This window comes from Molothrus ater, chromosome 13 (genome assembly GCF_012460135.2).
Source record: "Molothrus ater isolate BHLD 08-10-18 breed brown headed cowbird chromosome 13, BPBGC_Mater_1.1, whole genome shotgun sequence".
In the NCBI taxonomy this organism is placed as follows: domain Eukaryota; kingdom Metazoa; phylum Chordata; class Aves; order Passeriformes; family Icteridae; genus Molothrus; species Molothrus ater.
In genome coordinates this window covers 17,826,089-17,846,535 of record NC_050490.2, presented here as the reverse complement: position 1 = coordinate 17,846,535, position 20,447 = coordinate 17,826,089, and the positions used below count along the sequence as shown (strand labels likewise).

General features: G+C 40.1%; 1 protein-coding gene across 3 annotated transcripts; it reads right to left on the bottom strand.

Annotated features, from left to right (window-relative positions):
* Nucleotides 1–113: 113 nt before the first annotated feature.
* Nucleotides 114–19,856, bottom strand: CLPX (caseinolytic mitochondrial matrix peptidase chaperone subunit X). Of its 3 annotated transcripts, none has more exons than XM_036389548.2 (14): nucleotides 19,743–19,856; nucleotides 16,026–16,186; nucleotides 14,542–14,659; nucleotides 10,056–10,210; nucleotides 9,100–9,259; nucleotides 7,892–7,933; nucleotides 7,237–7,413; nucleotides 5,926–6,090; nucleotides 5,535–5,623; nucleotides 4,858–5,022; nucleotides 3,543–3,842; nucleotides 3,320–3,412; nucleotides 2,981–3,087; nucleotides 114–1,931 (listed from the first exon to the last, which is right to left on the bottom strand). In XM_036389548.2, the coding sequence occupies exons 1-14, from the start codon at nucleotides 19,810–19,812 to the stop codon at nucleotides 1,841–1,843; spliced, it is 1,893 nt and encodes a 630-aa protein (XP_036245441.1). In that variant the 5' UTR covers nucleotides 19,813–19,856; the 3' UTR covers nucleotides 114–1,840. The 3 variants fall into 3 exon arrangements, with proteins under 3 accessions (XP_036245441.1, XP_036245442.1, XP_036245443.1); XM_036389550.2 differs by having other exon boundaries at nucleotides 1,847–1,931; nucleotides 2,931–3,087; XM_036389549.2 differs by lacking the exon at nucleotides 7,892–7,933.
* Nucleotides 19,857–20,447: the final 591 nt, after the last annotated feature.

The window sequence follows — 20,447 nt, the reverse complement described above, 5'->3', positions numbered from 1 at the left end:
CCTCAGCACCGCGCCACAGCGCCCCCTGGCGGCCCGGAGGACCCGCCCCGCCCGCATTAACTTTCTAAAACTCCTAAAACTTGAAATACGCGTCAGGGACGACAACTCTCCACTGCTTGAATATTCGCTTTTATTCAAACGCCAGAGGTGAAGTACAAACTGTAGTTACACGGCATTTTTATTTCCTTAAAAACAGTTCTTGGTTACAGAATTCCAAACAACTTTCAAAACTAAGTTGTTGAACAGTTTCACCTAAAATGTGGTGGTTTTTTCTATCTGTTTAAAAAAGGATTTGAATTAAAGGATTCAGAATTAAAAGCTGTTATGTTTTTTCACTCTACAAAAAGGAAAGTGAGGATGCAGTTACAGATAGTTCACCACAAATTCCCATTTCGAGGGGACCAAGCTTCTAGAAATATCCTCAACTCCAAACACAGCTTTTTCTGAACCATTAATGGGTCATTTAACTTGAAAAGAATCTGTAATCCCACGGGAAGTATCTGTTGCACCTGGCTACAATTGCATGTCACACTGCTGCTAGGGAAGAACACAAATATTACATAAAATTTACATGACAAAAATTAATGACAAAAATAGGGTCAATAGATTTTCGGTATTTTTTCCTGTCCTAAAACAGCCACTAGACTAAAAAGAAGGATGAAAGTTTTATTTAAATAGTGTGAATTAAAGTTTTAGGGAAACTCAAGTCCACGTTTTCACCGAAGGACAAAACAAAGTTTTAAGTGACAATTTTAATTCCCGAAACAAATCAAAAACATACAGGTCCTTTTGTGTTTTTACAAAGACTTTCCTAAAGGATTGAATTAATTTTGGTGGAGAACAGAAGAGGGAGGATTGCTTGCTGTGAGACTAAAATCAAAGACAAACCCACAAGATGCAATACTAGCATTTGAGAATATAACTTAAAAAGCACTGTCATGTGAACAATCACTACTGATTACAGCAAAAATATTATACATTTACTTCTTTCATCTCTTAACATTATAAGATAGGTTGGGCAAATACTTGGCACCAAAAAATTGATGCATGATAGTTCCAATATGTTAAACAAAATGTACTATATTAGAACATTAATATTTAAAAATTTATGGCGACTTCTCATCCAAATTTAGATGGTTTTACTGCTTGCTAGGAATCTTGTTTACCCCTCTGGAAAACCAGACTTCACCTTCTTTCACAGTATCCAAGGTGATTAAAACTCCCAATGGAGACATGAAGGGTATTATTGGATATTCAAATGACTGTAACAAACCAGTGTCACATTTTAGCAGAATCTCCCAGCAGTGTCACAAAGCGTGTCCCCTTTTTCCAAAAGGGCTTCCTCCCCCACCAATGTAACAAGCCACTCCAGTGCCCGCTGGGTTTCACACACCAGCAGGACTCTAACACTGACCTGAACAGAACCCCCTGTGACCCGTACCAGGAGCTAAGATAGTTTACTCACCCTCTACTAATTATTAATTTTGATTTCCCACTTGTAGAGTAACATTATTGTTAAATCTAACTATTGGCAGCACCTGCGCTGCTGGTTTAGTTTCTGGCAAGGGCAGTGCAGGTGCTGCTGCATTTGCTATACATTTTAATTGAACAAGTGTAATATACAATTCATAGTTGAACATTATGCCATCCCAGTCCACACTCTGTCCATCAAATCAAGGTGATGCTGCAGTAAAATACACGATCTGATTTAGCTAATGAAGTTCCTCGTCAGGAATTGTATCCGAGACAGATCTGGTGCCTTTGGGGCCAGGCTGGAGCCAGAGGCAATCACAAGGAAAGAACCGAGTGAGCTTTCTGCAGGTCAGGGTTCTGACAGTGTTTAATGGTTTGCAGCATCTGCCTGTCGAGGCCAGCCTTCCTCCTCCACTCCAGAGTCATACTCCTCTTCTGATGAGTCCTTGGTGGGAGCCCTAGGATTGGAGGGAATGATCAGAGACCTTAGACACAGAGGGAAAAAACAAGAGGCACTTTCCACAGCTTCTGACAAACATGTCACATGCACAGAGCCCCGTGACAAAGTTCTGACCTTCTGATCTGGAAATGCTGCTGTGCACATTTGCAGTGCCACCAGCACACAGGCTCATTAGCTGAATTCAATTAGCCTTCTGACTTTCAGTAAGTTGTTTGATTTAATCGATAAATTTAGTATTTCTGGTGCTATACAAAATCACTTCAAGCAACCATCAATGCAATACTTTTCACTCCCTCCAACAATACAAGGCTGAGCCAAGCTTCAGCACAGACAAGGTGCTGGAATGAGCACTTGAGTGGAGAAAGCCACTCAAACAATATTGTCAGTGATAGAAACCAAGACACAGCTCCTAAATTTCAGATCTGAAATTTGGGAATTAATTTTTTAACTAGTTTTAACCTGACCCATTCTCTCTCAATTCCATCCTTTATTCATGGAAATTGTTGGATTTTTTTTTATCCAGTGTTTTCAGATTTATCCAGTGTTTTCAACATTCCACATCATTACCATACTCTTTACAACATTAAATTGATTATTTTAACAAGAGTTCAGCAAATCAATAGATGTGCCTTTGTGGCTCTCCACTGCTGCAAGAGTAATGTAGAAAATTGTTGCAGACCGGAGCTTGTATAAAAACCTCACATCTGTGGTAAAAAGTACAAAAAAAGAAGCAGTCTCATTTCAGAAATTTCAGTACAATCACAACTGAATTTCAAATTTTTACTGTTACCTTAAAATTTACTTCCATTTCTTCGTATACATACACAAAAGTAACTTCAAGTATGTTTATTTTAAAAATTTCTGCTTAAAAACTAAAGCAATACAAATTCAAAGTCTCTAGGACAGAACAGGCACTAATTCAGCTGTGTACAATAAACAGAGCATGGAATCTTTTTTAGGTTGTGTGCATGGATTTGTGCTTATTCCATCAGAATACCTGTCTAGTTGTATTACTGGTCTGTTCTGCTACTTCTGTTACCGTTTTACCTAATGTATCCTGGCTCTTTTTTGCCTTCTACAACATCTTTGTCAACTTCCACACATACGATGTCAGAATTGGGCACTTCAAACATGGGCTCCAGCAGCAGCTTTTCCTGCAAGAAAATAGAGGGGAAAATATTTACATAGAAGAGGGCATACAGAAACAAGTGATTTTCAGAGAGTCTTCTTGGAAGAACTCTGAATACTCACAGCTTTAGAAAGACTTACTGCATCCATTTAAGGGCCAGAACTAAGTGTGGCTGTCACTGGAAATGGTCAAGATTAGGTCCATACACACAAATCCAGGAAGCTTCATTTGTTGTTTATAAGACTTAATTTACTCACCATTATAGATCGAAGACCTCTGGCACCAGTTTTTCTGTCCAGGGCCAGTCTGGCTATAGCCTTCAATGCATCTTCAGTTACATTTAATTCACACTACACAGAGAGAAATGGGAAGTTCAGTTAATAATTTCATTTGTAACCCAGCGTGGTGAGTACAAGCATGACTAAAAATACTGTATTTATAAAAATGAACACCAAAGAGTCATCAAATGAAAACTCAAACCTTATCCATGCTGAACAGTGCCTGGTACTGAGGAACCACAGCGTTCCGTGGCTCCGTAAGGATCCGCACCAGGGTTTTCTCATCCAGGCTGTGCAGGGGAACCACAACAGGCAAACGTCCCACAAATTCAGGAATCATGCCAAACTCGATGAGGTCCCTGGCTTCCACATGGCGCAGCAAGCGATCCTTCTCCTCAATATCCTCCTGTGGGTCAGACTCTCCACTGATATTGGCAAGATCAGCTGCTGCTGCAGCCCTTCTGCCTTTCCCCATGTTAGATGGTGTCCCAAACCCTAGGTACTGCAAAAACAAACATGTGCTGCTTAGAGAACTGTAATAACTGAGTTTTCTTGACGTAAATAAATCACTTTCCATGAATATTAAAATTCTGCAGTGACTGATTATTGTCACAGACATCTTTTATGAAAAATCCTTTCCTTAGGATTTTTTCTCCTGAGAAGCTGAGAGGCCTCAGGAACAAAATGTAAAGAATGGATATCTGCTGCTGTGGAATGCAACAGGTGCATCTGGGATTGGTCTGGTGTGGTTGTTTCTAATTAATGGCCAATCACAGTCCAGCTGGCTCAGACTGTCTCAGTCAGTCACAAGCCTTTGTTATCCTTCTTTTTCTATTCTTAGCCAGCCTTCTGATGAAATCCTTTCTTCTATTCTTTTAGTATAGTTTTAATAAAATATATATCATAAAATAATAAATCAAGCCTTCTGAAACATGGAGTCAACATTCTTGGCTCTTCCCTCATCCTAAGACCCCTATGAACACCACCACAGATTATTTCATTACGTACTAATTTGAGCTCAAGAAACTATTTAAAGTAAAATTAGACTCCTTGCATACAATCAGTTTCTTAAAAGATTGAATTTCCTCAGTGAAGGATTAATGCATCAGTAAAAGAGCAATTTTTTCTTAGAAGAAAGAAGGTTATCAACATGTTCTGGTCATTTTACAAGTATCAGTTACACTTCACAAGTGAAGCAAATGCAGGCAAGTTTGCTTACATGGGAAGCTACATGAATTAACATGAACAATAACTTGAATTTCAGTCACTCCTTTAGTGTTAGAGACAGGGAGCACCTTTTGTCAGAATGCTGCAGCCAGAACTCTGTCCCTAGACATTAATCTACAAAACAGCGAACTGCAGGACAAGGTATTTTAAGATGCTGATGGTTTTTAGCATCACTTGCTGAAATAAAGAAATTTAGTGTTTACAAATACAGCAAGACCTGTAAAAGTCAGTATTGCAAACAGCAATCAAGATGATGATCTTTCAGCCTGGATACAGCCTGATGCACTCACTTTTTCATTTTTCCTCCTGCTGATAATTCTGTCAAGACCATTAAAAGCACCAGAAGCTACAAACAGAATGTTTGTTGTGTCAACCTGCACGGTTTCTCCACGTAGTTTCCGAGAATTCTTTTCTGGAACGTTTACTATTGTGCCTTCAAGTAATTTTAATAAGCCCTAAAAAGGAAAGAAGAAATAAGCAATAAAAAATTTCCCTTCCGTAGCACCATGTAAAAGGGCACACCATGATATGTTCACTTTCACAAATATATTTTTTGCTCCTTTATGCCTTTATAGTAAGTGTCCAAAAAAGTCAGTTTTCCCTATGGGACAATCCCACTCAAGGACAAAAACATCCCTTTAATGTGGCTCTCATGCACTTTATGCATATAATGATTAGCTGCTTTAAGAGTTTTGTTTAAATGAGAATTGTCACTTGTCCATGTCTTCATTATGAACTGGCTGGCTGAATGCTGCAAAGACATTTTTGAACTAAAATGCTTCCATGAGGATGTCTCAAACTGCTTTGGAGATTCTGTTTTTTAATGAAGTCAAGAGAAGGATGTGTCTTTTGAAGGTGAGTAATTAAGGAACTGAAGAACTATGACTCCATTCCCATGCCCTTTGACATGACAGGATCCCATGTCCTGTTCACTCAGGAAGTAAAATCACTCCATGGAAATATTTACCTGTTGAACACCTTCTCCCCCAACATCCCGTAACTGATGGATACCAGGAACACTGCCAATCTTATCTACTTCATCCAGAAAAACAATTCCTGCAGTTACAGAAAATGGGATTAAAGACAACCCTACTTTTAAAGAGAAGCAAGAGTTTACAGAGAATAATAAGATTTGAGGGTGCAGCAGTCTGTTCTACTTCCTGACTGCAAAAACCTGTAATTTTGTCCAGTTGTGGACCAAAAAAAAAAACATGTTGAGCTCTTTTCAGGTTTATTCTATCTGATTTACACTTTGCGTACATGCAGCAGGACAGCAATTTCAGGAATACTGTTGGTCTCAAAAGCTTAGAGCACTTCAACAAAATGAACAGTGTCTGTACCACACATGAGAAGTTTACCTTGCTGTGCTTTTTCTATGTTGTAGTTGGCATCTTGCAGGAGTTTGGCGATGACAGATTCAATGTCTTCCCCAACATAGCCAGCTTGAGTCAAGGTGGTGCAATCACAGATAGCAAAAGGGACATCTAGGCATTTAGCCAGAGTCTGAGCCAGCAGGGTTTTACCTGGTAAAATAAAAGCTGCATGTTAGAACTGCCACACATTTCTCTTTGAGGACACAAACCCAAGTACTTCCACAGGGACTTCTAACAAGGCTGTGTAGTGACAGGACAAGGGGAATGGCTTTAAACTGAAAGAGGGTGGGTTTAGATGAGATATTGGGAAGAAATCCTTGGCTGTGAGGGTGGGCAGGCCCTGGCACAGGGTGCCCAGAGAAGCTGTGGCTGCCCCATCCCTGGAAGTGTCCAAGGCCAGGCTGCACAGAGCTTGGAGCAACCTTGGATAGTGGAAGTTGTCCCTGCACATGGCAGGGGTGAAACAAGGGGAGCTTTAAGGTACCCTCCAACCCAAACCATTCAAGGATTTACCAGAGGATCCTCATTACTCTTATTAAACATTCTGAGTCATACCAGCATCTTAATATAAGAATATTTTCCAAGGGAGATAGCTTTCATAAGCAGTGGTTTTTACATTGGCAGGCTGTATTTCTGGTTTTAGTTTAATAATACACATTTAAGGCAGCTTGAAATGCATACAGAACCACAAAATGTCACACAATATAAAAACCATAATGCATGTACTTGCAGAGTTTAAAGATTAAATAAATCAGTAGTCCTTTGCAGACACTCAGGGTGCAGTGCAAAGTCCAATTGCTCCTGCTTTGAAGTTGGGAAGAAACAGAATTAAAATATTGTTTAGTGAACGTTCTCCCAAAAAGTCTGCAAAATGCCATCACTTCAGCACAAACACTCCCAAGTCTTATGAACATACAAAATAATCTCTCTTTCCAACCCCCTGCAACTAATCTGTCCCAGAGGTGAAACAGCACTCACTGCAGCATCTCAGCTTGCCAGCTAAAGCAGTGAAACTATAACTGCCACTTTTTGGTCAAAGTGGCATCTTTTATTCAGTCAGGAAATAAAGGCATTAAAAAAAAGAAAAAAAGAAAACCACACAACTACAGCTCATTCCCTTTTAAGGCCACTAGCTCAGCATGTTAACATGGCATGAAAACACTGGAATCCAAATTTGAAATTCACAGTTTAGTTTTTTTATAAACCAAATCTGAATTACCACAGAAGAGGAAAATCACCCATTAACAACAAATTCCATTAAAAATAGGACACCTATAGAAACATGCAGCAGTATACCTGATCCAGTTGGTCCAAGCAGCAAAATATTACTTTTTTCAAGTTTGATGTCATCATTGGCTGAATCTAGTACTTCTCCTCCCCGTTTTTCCTGAGGTATCTGCTGGTTCATCTGTTGCTGCATTGATGCTCCCAAAGCATTACCATGAGGACTGATTCCAGCAATCTGCAGGAGTTCTGGAGAGAACAATAACAGCACTGTTTGAGCACCAATGAGGTCTGTCACTACTTTAAACACACAGTAACAGCAAGGTTCTTCTGCAAACCTAGAATTCTCTCTGTACAGAAGCTTACAGAGAGGAAAGCAACAGAATTACAGCACAATTATTGCACAAACAGGAGTTCCAACCACACTTTTGCAGAGGCATATAGGAAAAGAATTTCCAATAGCACAGTGGATTACCTAAAAGCATTCCTCTACATTAAAAAGCAAGATAAATTTTCAGTCCTTACAAATTTACTCACTTTTACTAATATTTCTTATATTTTTTTTTAACATCTGAGAAGAAATAAACCCAAGCTGTTGATTTCCATGACAAAAAAAGTACAAGCACTGGACTTCACCCAACATTTCAAACTAGCAGTCACTAAAGACTCTTCTCCATGTCATAAAGTAGGTATTGCAGAGGAGGACATGAGGAGAGGGTTCACTTACTTGTAAATCTGTACTCATCCTCCCGTCTTCTGATTTCTAATTCTAAGAGAGAGGATGAAAACAGTCATAAAAAAGTAAGTCTATAAAAGCTTATAAATTCTCCACCTCTTGCCCTCTTCTGAATACATCTTATCACTGTCTATGAATGAATTTCTGACAAGAAATCCCCACAAGAGCTATTTTTTATTGCTGTCAAAATTAACCTGAAACCCAAATTGCATGTTTTTGAAATGCCAGCAAGCTATCTACTTCTAAAAGCAACAACAATCTATTACCTCTAATTAGATTTTCACTTTAAAGCCAATTATAGAAGGGAAAAAAATAGAACAACAACTTTGGTTTGAAGAGGCTTCCTTAAACTCTCCCTGAGCGTTACAATGTTCCATGTTATAAGGCAGAACTCTGAAATATGTAAACATTCACTGTCAGTCTCTGTGGGTATGGACCATGTTATCTCCCTGAGGAGGGTCAGGAAATTCCTGGTGCCAGGTACACAACTGCTCTCTTACCATTACCAGAACAGTGCTACCAGTGTTCCCTCCTCCTCTAAAAGACTTGTCTTAATTCAAAAAATGAAGATTTCTGTGGTAACTTTTGCAAGACAGAGCAAAACACCTTTTAAAAAAACCACCGAAGGTACACTTGGAGTCAGAGATGGTAACTTAATCCTACTTCTAAAAATAAATTAGATCAACATAGCTACACACTTACTCAGCAACAAAAGTACTGCCAAGAGTAACTCCATCTACACCAGCTAGATATGGAACAATACTGTGGTGCCCAGCAGATGCTGCCAGCAGGAGCAAGGGAAGTTAGAAATCTAAGTACTCATCAATTTACCTATGCAAAATATCACCTTCCTGATCTGCATTGTTGCTTGCAGATTCAGCAGCAGATTTACCGCTAAGTAGTAAATGAGATTAGAGAGAAAAAAATAGGAGACTCACTCTAGAAAGTTAAAGGAGAATACCCCATAATATGTATCAGCAAAAAAGGCTAAGCACTTCATATGGAAAGCACCATAAACCTTCTGATTACCATGTAAATAAATCACATAAGTTCACAGTGAAAATTATATTAAGTAGAAATTCTTATAATTTCAATTATAGAACATCTAGTGTCAGGGTAAAACCTTTCTTAGATTTCTCAAGTTAGGGCCCTGAAATGGTAATTTATTTGACCATAAAAATACCAAATATCATACAAACCTCTTGGTGTTAAAGAAGTCTGTTTCTCAACTTCTGCTTGCTGTCTCAGGTTAGATGGGATATTATTGTAGATTCTCTTGTAATGATTATACACAGCAACTGAAAGCACCTTCTTGGCAAAACACTGACCAACAACGTATTTGTCGAGGTAGTTGTAAATCTGAAAAACAGATTAACCTTAGTAACACTTCTAAATCATCTTGCAGCAGAAAAGGAAAAATAGTACATTGTGCCAAAGATAGACTTTGGTCTGAATCATTACCTGAGAAACAGAAACTAACATCTAAAATACAAAATACATTCCTATTGATAAGTTCACTTGAAAAAAACTGATGCTTACACAATTATATTGTGTTAATACATAAGTCCATTGCTTATTTTCACCCAAATTTTAAAGAGGAACAGAAATATTAAGAACATTTTTTTTTTCTTAAAAGAGGCCTATCAAGGAGCTGTGTGGAGTAACCATTACAGTCCACCAAAAAGTAAGAAACATAAAAGGCTCCCTCTGTAATCTCCAGAGGGAAGCCAAGTGACTTCAGAAGGACCATGGCCACAAGTTAATCTGCTACAGCTCTCACCCAAACACACACCAAATAAAAGGCCCTGCAGCTACAGAAAGAAGCTGCTAAAATAAATATCCAGAATGCAAGCCACAGTGAGAAAGAAAAGTTACTACAGTTGGTGAGGGCTGAGGTCAGCCTCAAGGACACAGGAGAAAATGAAATCACAAGACAAAGAGAGGAAAACAAGCTCCAATACCTTTATTGGATCTACTTGTTCCCTTTATCAGTGCTCTGCTGGGTCACACAGCTCACAAAGGTTTAATCTTGAGCTAATCATCTTTATTGTTTGTGGCTCTGTCCCAGCAGCCCATTACACACCTGCTGCAGATTAAGGGAAGCATTTCTCCATGCTGCAACAGGAGGGGACTCTGGGTGGAATTAAGAACGTACCTTTTTCGGTGGAGGTGGTGGCTTCTGCTGGAATGCCAATTTCACAGCTTCTGCTGCTGACTCAGGCTCTTTAATGATGCTCTTTTTTGTGTCTGCCTCTGACAGGACAACAAAAAAGTGGTGACACTTTTCACACTTCACAAAACGGGTGGAAGCTGCAGAAAAAGTCAAACAAATCAGTAAGAGGAATTGCTTCTGTCCAAGCTCATCACACAGGACAAGCACCTGTAAGACAGCACAGCCTCCCTGCATTTACACAACACTTCTCCCTTGCTCACCTCAGAGCATTTAAAAGCTACTATTGGCCTATGAAATTTGACACAGAAGGAACACAATTTGCCCCCCCAAAAAATCATAATGCTGGGCAGCAACCAGACAATGGACTAAACACAAAACTCCTTTTGATACTTCTCCAGGAGCATCACACTCACTTCTGAAAGAGACAAAATTAATGAAGGCTTTAGCTGTGCAGGAAATGTTCCCAACTCTCAAACTGACAGCAAAATAAAATATTGTGGTTAGGCACAGACTGAAGTGCAAGGAAGCAGTGTAGAATATCAAAGACAGCATTACAGGAGGGCTCAGGCAGCTGCTGCTCTCTGCATCCCTCTGGCTTTGGAACACTGAGGAAGCACAGGGGGGGTCACCCAAAGGGTTCATCCCAACAAGAGGCAGCTGTGGTATGCAACAAACCATCAAGGACTTTGATGTTTTGCAAGATCTTCTGCTTATTTATTTTTACTGTCAAGACTAGGACAAATTTCTTTCAAATTCCAAAAGCCAAACCCTCCTACTGCTGACTTTGTGAACTGTGTCTTAAGAAATCTGCAAAGGTTGGTTTCATAAGCCTGAAAATGGGAACCTGCATCGCTCTTCTTTTCGTCTGGCAAAGCAAAGTTGAAATAATAAAAACAGACACTAGAGAAGAATAATAAAAGTAATTCAGAATAGATCCTTTCTAGCCATATTACTATGCTACTAAATGCAAATCACGAGCAGTAGGAGAGATTTAAAGAAAATATACTAGTAAATGAATTTAATTAAAAGTAAAGTAACTGTAGAAAAACGAGGCCATGAAAAGTTCCATGTCAGAACTTCTGAACTCATAAAAAGTTTTTAGAAAATGGCTTGAACACTGTAGCACCAGCTGACTGTAACAACACCCTCTAGCAATAAACAAGCTGCTTATTTATAACTTGTTGTCTCCCACAGGACTGGCATCAGCAAAAGAGGAGTGGGTGGGGTTTTTCTTACCATTAATCCCACCTTATACCTGGATAAGCACGACCAACAGATTACTTTAAGAATGTAGCAACTAATACTGTGACCAACACAGCTTTATTAACTTTACTTCAAAGAAATTCTGGGTAACAGCCTAGAAGTTCTCCCGACAACTTTCCAAATTACTGATATCTGCCTCATGGGAATGTGATGGAAATCCACTTGCACAAACCCATTCCTCTTATGTAACGATTATTTAGCAACAATATTGTAGGGAAAAAAACAACCCAACCCTTCTCCCAGGGCTCACTCAAAACACCTCTGATATTTGTGATGACCACAGTGCCATGAGGCTGTTCTCCTTCCTTATGCAAGGCTTATTTAGGATAGAATAGCCATGAGAATGGTTGGTCCCTTTACAGATCCACAGGAATGATTTTAAAACCCCAGAAAATGTGGAGTGGACTGTAAGAGCACTATGGGGCATCTTTTAAAATTTCACTAAAAAAAAAAAAAAAAAGTACACAATTGAGTTGCAGGCAACTTTGCTAATCCTAAATACTGGCAAGTTTTCATATGTGATTTTAGCAAGCACATAAAAGCACAACAAAAAATGTCCATGTCAAATTACCTCCCTGTCATTAAGGTGTCTGCAAATATTTACAGTGTGCCAAAATGCAAGTCAAGTTTTTTTTTTAATCAGACAACATTGCCACAGGGACTGCATTAGCAAAGGCACTTATAAAGTCTGTGTGAGCTGACCTTGCCAAAAAGAAATGGCAGGTTTTTACAAAACATACAGGAAACAGAAACAATCAGAGGCTTAAAATTAAAAAGAGTTGTAGGATTGAGACAATGGGCTGCTATCAAATTGCTTTAAGGTAAAAAATAAACTCCAAACGAGGAAAAAGAAAGCAGGGAAGCTTCTGAGAATGTACAATAGCAGGGAAGTGCTGCTTTGGAGGGTGGAGTAACCTGATGGCATCAGGTGGAGACAGTAAAAGCAGCATCCAGATAAGGCTTCTTATGTCAATCAGCTTTATAGCTATTGGATTTCACTCCACATCTGAGGATCAAGTCTTATTTCACTGATCACAAACTCTCCTTACAGACTTTCACAACCCAAAACAATAATACAGGAACTGCTGAGAAAGGAGGGCAAAACAAAATTACTTTTTGTTTGCCTCATATTTTCCCTTCATTGTTAATTACTGAAAACCATTGCCAAGCAAATATTTCTGCAAGATTTGCAGATACAAAGAGAAGCTCCATCAAAAACAAACTCCACTGAAAAACCAGCCTGTCACACTGCCACTCACTGGCAATTAATTTTCTAATGAACGTGGCTTTTATTTAGTATTTTGCTTCCCTACTTCTCTCAAAATGACTGAAAATCTAATATTTAAACAGAAACAAATGCTAATTGCATGTTTTCCTTTGGTTTTAGATATTTATTTAAGGCTCTGCAGGTTGTTAATTCTAACCAGAACTGTGCAAATTCATCATTTTTCCTGACTAAGCAACAACAAAAAAACCAAGTTACAGTAGGCTTGATACAACTCACAACTCATTCATTTTGGGGAGAATGGGACAGATTTATTTTTCTTAGTTTTTGGTTTCTTTTTTCAAATAAATTTTAAGATAACTAGAACTTCTGTTTTGCAGCTGCCTTACAGGGTGTGGTTGGGAAGCAGTTTGCTCAAATAAACAGACTAAACCAGAATAACACAGGTCCAGAAAAAACTCCACCAAGACTCACAGGACCTTTGGAAAAAAGTGGGTTTCCAGTCCCCAGCTGTTTAAAGAACCTGTGTTATTCTGATGCTGCAACTCAAGTGGGTTCACTACTTGGGAATTTTAAATTGCATTGATCAAGGTATGTTCTCCCATAGTGTTGGTATGAACAAATCAATAAATCCTCTTCCCAAGGGAAGTTTCCAGGCATGCTTAAGTGTTCCCAGCAACACTGACAAAGCCCTAAATCACATCTCTGCTTTCCAGGGATCGTTCTGGGACAATGCTTGAATGGTATTTTCAGACAAAAGCACAAACTGCAGCACCAAGGGAAACACATCAGTGAAATGAGAGAGTTTCAAAAACATCTCTGCCTGCTCATGAATCATAAGAAGGTAAATGAGATTAAAAATCCTTCTAGTTTCCAACCACACCTAGTCCAGGGTGAGACCACACTGAACACAGACAGGATCAGGTTTCCAGTTCCATGAACTAGTGCCAGCTTTTGCAGAGTACCTTGTTGCCTATAGTTTCAAACAAACTGGAAAAACAACCTTATTTCTGGGGAGAAAAAGGACTGAGGATTGATCCTTTCTCTAAAGAAATCTATTGTTATTATTATAGAACTGCCTGTGATTTATTGTGACATTTGATCATTTTAAATACCATTTTAAACGAGTAGCAGCAGATCACAGCACATCCACTCATTATTTCTGCCAGCTGTTCTATTAACAACTGCTGAACACATTTATGCTGACCTTGTCTTAAGCCTCTTAGTGCACAAGTCTGATTATGACTTGATACTTCCTCCTTGAGCCCCATCACCTAACAGTAGGTATTTGCTTTCTGACAAAAGTTCTTGTTTTCTAAGCTGGTCTCATTAGTGCTGAAATAGGGCATGAAATATCTTCAAGACTGATAGAACCTAAAGAATTAATGTCATTAATTTGGATTATACTTAAAAAAAAAAAAAAGATAGGAGCAATTGCTTCTGGAGAACAAGGATTTTGGATTTTCTAGTTGGACTTCCCAGCCTGCTCTTTGGAATGTATTATAGCTCTGACTTTGCCATGGAAGACTGTTCCAGTAAGCCATCTGTCAGATACTAATTCCTCTGCTGGATAAGCACTTTGGTTATAGTACATGCAGGATTAAAGTTATATTATTTAGGAAAGAAAGGACAGACATTACAAATGCACATATATAAAGTATATACTTATATAATAGAGATATGAAAGTATCTGTAGTTCAAATGGTATTAAGTATAAAATGCCATGAACTATTTTCAAAATGCATATTCCCAGATGTAATGTGAATTCCACTACCACATCCCCACACACATCATGGGAATTACACAAATGTACCCACAGGGACAATAAATGTTGGTGACACCAACAAGGCCAAACTAAGCATAACAAAATTTCTGACACCATGTAATTAGGCAGGCTACCACTTCACTATCAGGACTGTGTTAAATCACAAAGTCACATCTGTGCCTATTTAAAACAAGGAAGTTTTAAGGAAAACTTACACACAAAGGTCTCCACGTGTGTGCACAAGTCCCCACACTTTGGGCAGCGCAGTTGGTTCCCTCCTTTCCCAGAGCTTCCAGAGCTTGACTTTTTACCACCACCCTCACCAACAGATTTCTAAAAGAGATTTCCAGACAATTAGCCGCAAACAATGGAGCTGGTACAGTAAGCATTTAGCAGTGTGCTTCTGGAATCAAATAATTTGAATTTTGCAATAGCTGAATGACAAAATTGTCAGGCTTGTCAGGATTTTCTAAAGGCTTTGGAAACATAGAAGAATGTGACATAAACACTTAGAAGTGTTTTACATTTCCAAATTATTTACAAATACATCTGCATTTCCCAGGTCTGCCAGTCTTGGATGTCCATGGAAGAGGTATCCCACATCTGTACTTGAGCTGATGACTGGCACTAGAACAATAACAAGCTGTGTCAACAGTGTTTTAAGAATGTATTTTAATGTTTTAATGACAGACTAGAAAACAAATCATATTTAGAGAGTATTTTATTATCATCTCAACTGCGTGGATTCTAAGGGTTTCTGAAGCCACAGCTCCTCCCACTTCCTTGGCAGGTGTAGCAATCTGTGCTAAAACATGCATTTCAAAGTGCTTGGAAATACTGCATTTTTTTATTTGTATCTGTATCTATGCCTTCATACTCTGCTTAATACAAGTTATTATATTTTAGGAAGCAACAAAAATCTCACTTCTCATTTCTAAGGCAGTTCTTAACTTTTTAAACCTGTCTTGCCTACTGATTTCTCCTTACAACCCTTTTCAAGAAAAGAACATTATTAATTTCTTTTATCTTCTTTATCTATTTTTAAAAAAGTTTAATTGCACCTTCAGAGCAGACCCGTGCCACCTGGACAGTTCCTCAGGTTCACAACACACCACACCAAGGCAAAGTAATTGCCTGTGAACTCTCAAAATGTTATTTGCTGACTCAAGAGCAGTTTTATTCTCAGGTAATCATTTATCTGAAGAAGCTGTTTATTAACTATAATTACAGAGAATGGCTAGGATAAAAATAGACTACAACAGACTAACAAGAGGTGAGCTCATGTCCTCACTGACTTGTCTTACTTAAGACAAACCAGTTCTAAACCCAGAAATATTTAAAATGTAATTTTAAAAAGCCTACTTGGGAGCACCAGCCTTTTGAAGGAGAATAGCTCTGATTACAACTCTTTCCTGAAGTCCTGTTCTTGATTTATGATACCCAATAAAGTTTTCAAGTTTACACTGGGCAAAGAGTTTTATAAAACTGGGAAAAGCATTGTGGGATGTTGACAAGGTTTATCTCCTAACAAATTCACAATACAATTTGTTTTTTCTTCACTGCCAGTTGCAGCAATTTGAGGGATTAGAAATGTCAGGAGTTGGCCAAAATTTCAAGATTAATTTTAAGTAAAAAAAAAAATTTAAAAGTAAGGGACATTTTACATAACTTATTGAAACCCCCACTTGGTGGAAATTACCTTGCTTCCATCTCCAGAACCATCCTTGCTTGCACCATCCTTTGAAGCAAAATATGCTGGTGTTTCTGAGAAGTTTCTAAGAGGAATTCGTTTTAGAGAACAAGTTTCAAAAGTCCCAAGTTTTCCTAAAACAGGGATGCGTGTACGACCACAAGTAATACCTAAAAAAAAAAAAAAAAACCAAAACAAAACAAAAGAAAAAAAGCAAGTTAAATACTAAAATACTCCTGGTTTAATTCCATTGCCACCAAATCTCAGAACTGATTTAAGTGGAGCTAAAAGGTTTTGGCAACAGAATTCAGCTCTGAACAGATTTTAATTATCCAAAATAAATGATCTTTCCCACCCTAATGTTCACCTTGTTGAAAGCTACCTTGGTTGTCCAAAAAAGACCCCAAAATAATTTAAGGCCCTCTAACATCAGACAACTGAGAGTCCTGTTGTGGCATGAAACAGGGAACATCCCAGTTATGAAACTGATCCTTAGAATGATAAACACAATCAACTCAGAGCTTTTATTGTGAAATAATTCAACCCCCTGAGAGAAACCTTTGAAGAGTCTCTTTATTATGCAAAAATCAGGTGTTTCAGACTCAATGACTGCATGGCTGGACCTGGGAACTCCACTAAAAATGAGTTTCCAGGAATTTGAGGCACCTCTTGGCAACAGGAATTGTGCTGAGGAAAACTGAGCAGCTGTGTCCTATTTGGCACTCACCGACGGCCGGCACCGGCAAACTCAGCACAATCTTAACTTTGCTGAAATCCCCTACTGCCAACGTGAAAAAAACCCTCCCTGAGAAACTGAACAGCCTTTCCTCCTCTTGCAACACGGGCAGGATTGCATTTCATGGCAGGGGATGACGTGAGCTAACATATGCTGTGCTTGTGATTTCAACATCAACAACAGCCTGGAATCCACATCTCTCCTCTCTCGCATTCAAAGTGGCAAATTTCTCACTTGGCTTGGTTTTGATAAGGACTCTGAGCTTTACTAACAGCTGAGCTATACAGCAACAATGGCAACTACAGACCTGCTGACAACACACAGTTTTATTGTTATAGGGATCAGAGAATCCTATGGAAAGTCCAGAAACTCTTCAAAGAAATAAGAAAAAGTAAGAATGGCAAGAGAAGCACAGCTCTTTTGTTCTGAAAGAGGAAACAACAGCAACCAAGAGATGGGAGCTGAGCTGAAACTTCACCTTGTTACTATAATAAGAAGGGAGAAAAATAAAGAAGAGGAACCTAAATTTATCAGGAAAACTCTTACAGGCTCTGCAAAGTCACAATGAAGATGACAGTGTCAAATGAGATTTGAGGCTGGTTTATTAACTTACACGCTGCTTAAGAGTCACTAACCTGAAGATGACTTGTACTATTTTTAACATGACTAAAAATTAATCTTTTCAAAATCTCTTAGCAGCATTGCTTCTGTCTGTAAACATGAGGGAGGAATAACAATCAATGAGCTTCCCCATTTCAAATTCCTCTGCTGAGTGCCACTGCAACACATTTTAGATTACACAGGGTAAGCTACAAAAACGTCACAGAAAACTTGAAAACACTGGCTGGCTCTCAGAAGCAGTTGTGCCTTTCAGTGAATGTGCAGAGAACTCTGAGAAGCCCGTGTGCCAAGAGCACTTGTCAGCAAGGAACAAGCTGTGGAGAGTGTTTACAATGCAATAGCTGTGCTGAGCAGCTCCCTGTCTTGGAGCCCCACTCCTCAGAGATGGCTCCTTTACTGAGATCTGGTTTAGAAACTGAGAAAAAAAACACTTAAAAATCAAACAACAACCACCTCTCCTCCCTTGAGCAAAACCTGGAGTCACACAGTGACACAGGGGGATTTGGCCTGTGGAGAAAGGCTGAGGCACTAACACAAAAGCTGAAACATTTCAGTCCTCATTTTAATTCAGAGTGCTCTTGTGAGACAGAAAATGCACTGAGAACTGTATGGGATGAACTATGAAACCTTACACAGCACTGAGCTGTGAAAACTGAATCAGGGGAAAAAAATCTTATTACAGCTACATCAGCTTGTGGCTAAGCATGAGAAGCCACACGTGCTTATCGTGAGGTCTGAGTGGTGTTTTTGCACAAATATCATTGTATAATTACACAATGAAGCAATAAGAAAGCTATCACCACGACTTCCTTGGGTCAATAAACCCAGAGGGAGACTTCCAGGGGAAATCAACACTCCAGCTCAATGCCTGGCAGCTGCCACTGACAGATCCAGACTCTGATAAATGCTCAAAACCGTAACAGCTGGCAGGATGTGCTCACACACACCTGGCAGGGTGGCTCAGGTGATTGTTTTTGGAGCACTGACTTCAAAGGACGTGTCCCTAACTGCTGGCAGCCATGGAACCGATCCAGGGTGCTCGGATTTGTGAGTTAAGAAACGATGGGAAGCCCCTTAACACCTTATTAACCTTTAATTGATACTTGACAGAATAAATACTGACTTTTGGGGCAAGCCTGGGGGATCTTGGGGGCATCTACTGCACAGGAAAGTGACAGGGAAACTGTGACAAACTGTAACTGTCCCACATAACACTCCATTGATTACACTGATCTGTGCACTCTGAACTCTCTCAAGTTTGCACTAACCAGCAACAGCAAACAAAGCACCTGGCAGATGACACAGTTAAATATAAAAGACACACAAAAGTAAGATACATTTATTTTTAAACAACCTTCATTGAAAGCTGATGGATAAACAATTGTACTGATCTATCTGCATTTTATTCTCATTTGCTCTTTTATATAAACCTTTTGAAGCTTAGATCTGACCAAAAAACCCACAATTTTTAAAAAAGATAATTCTGCAATGAATTCCAAACAGTACTTGCTTTAAAGTTGATTGTTTCACAGGGGTTGCATAAGGCCAGACAGACTGGATTTGAAAGCACAGGTTAGAACCTTTCAGCACAGCTGATATTTGAGATACAAATGTAAAGGCACCTACAAAGAGTTAACTCACCTCTTAAGGGCAGTAAAAGATCTCTGACTCATCAGGCTATTGCTGAGGGTAGAGTAATTGAAAATATTGTTGCAAATGTGGCAACAGAGAAATTTTTCAGCACAATTTGGGGGTACTCTACCTTTCACCCAAAGCAGAACATGGTTTGTCTGCTCTCAGCACCCCCAAGAACACCATGAAAAGGGTAAACGAGGAGAAACAGTAAAAAAGTAACAACCTCCCACAGCCCTCAACTTCCAGTGAGCTGCTGGCACTGTCTCGTCCTTCTACCAAGTTGGAAATAATGAATCTTGCTACCTAAGCCCATCTTTACGAGAAATATTTCATGTTTAGGCTACCACAAAGGTAGGCTTTTAATTAATTAAGGCAATTAAGCCATTTTTTAAGCCAATTAAACACATTTACTGGCACTGCAGAGTAGCACACACTGGCCGGCAGCTGCTGAGCATCACCTCTGCTGAAATAAACTCTATTCTCGCATTACATTTCCCCACAGTGAGGGCAAATTCCCCGAAACTTCCCAGCACGTAACGCTGCCCTCACCGCGACCCGCACCGCGCGGGTGCCACCAGCAAACGGCTCAAAGGAGGGAAAAGGGGAAAGGCCGCTGTGCCCCGCCGCTGTCACAGCGCGATAAGGGCAGCGCCGGGGCTCCCCTCAGGCCCGCGGCCGGAGGGCCCGACCCCGCCGGGCCCGGGGAGGGAAGGCCGGGGCCGGAGCGCGGTTACCTCTGCGGGCGGAAGGCAGCGTGGAGCCGAAGAGGCGAGCGGCAGCGGCGCAGCTGTGGCAGGCGGACATGGTGCAGCGGCCGCGGGCCCGGCCCGCTCCCCCCGCCGCCGACAAGGCCTCGCTGGCGACGGTCCGGCCCCGCCCGCCCCGGTAACGCCCCCGCGACGGCGCCGCGCGTCACCGCGGGACTGCAGATCCCGGGGGGCATCGCGCCGCGGCGCGCCCCGCGTGAACGCACTCTCCACGCAGGGTATTATGGGAAGTGTAGTCCCATCGGTGAATGGGTGCGTGGGCGCCGCGTGGCATTGAGGGAAATGTAGTCTGTGGTCAGCAGCGCCCTCGACTGTCTCGGTCTGTCCTGTCGTGGGCACACCCTCCAGGTGTGTTTATTCCCGATGATTCCGCCCTTTAATTCCTCTTTCCAAATACGATATGAGAGGAATATTTCCCTTAGATCACAGAAATTGAGTTTTTAAAAAGCTTTTCGTGAAAAGATCAGGCTGAGACAAGAGCAGAAAAACTTCAGGCAAACTGAAGTGATTTTGAGAGCGAATAGAAAATAATGCCGCTTGTTGTGGGGTGGTCTTCAATCAGGGAACAGCACTATATGAATCTATATTATCTAATGAAGCGTATCCTTTAGGCATGCCTTATAGAAAACACACCTATAACTGCAGGTAATTATAGGTCTGTTTCTTTCAGCT

Excerpts from the sequence above, each read along its gene's own strand:
- CLPX (XM_036389548.2), bottom strand. The coding sequence starts at position 19,812 with ATGTCCGCCTGCCACAGCTGCGCCGCTGCCGCTCGCCTCTTCGGCTCC. Across the intron at positions 14,660-16,025 it reads GTTCTGGAGATGGAAGCAAG|AAATCTGTTGGTGAGGGTGG; the intron begins GTAATTTCCACC and ends AATCTCTTTTAG. Across the intron at positions 3,413-3,542 it reads CACTGTTCAGCATGGATAAG|TGTGAATTAAATGTAACTGA; the intron begins GTTTGAGTTTTC and ends CTCTCTGTGTAG.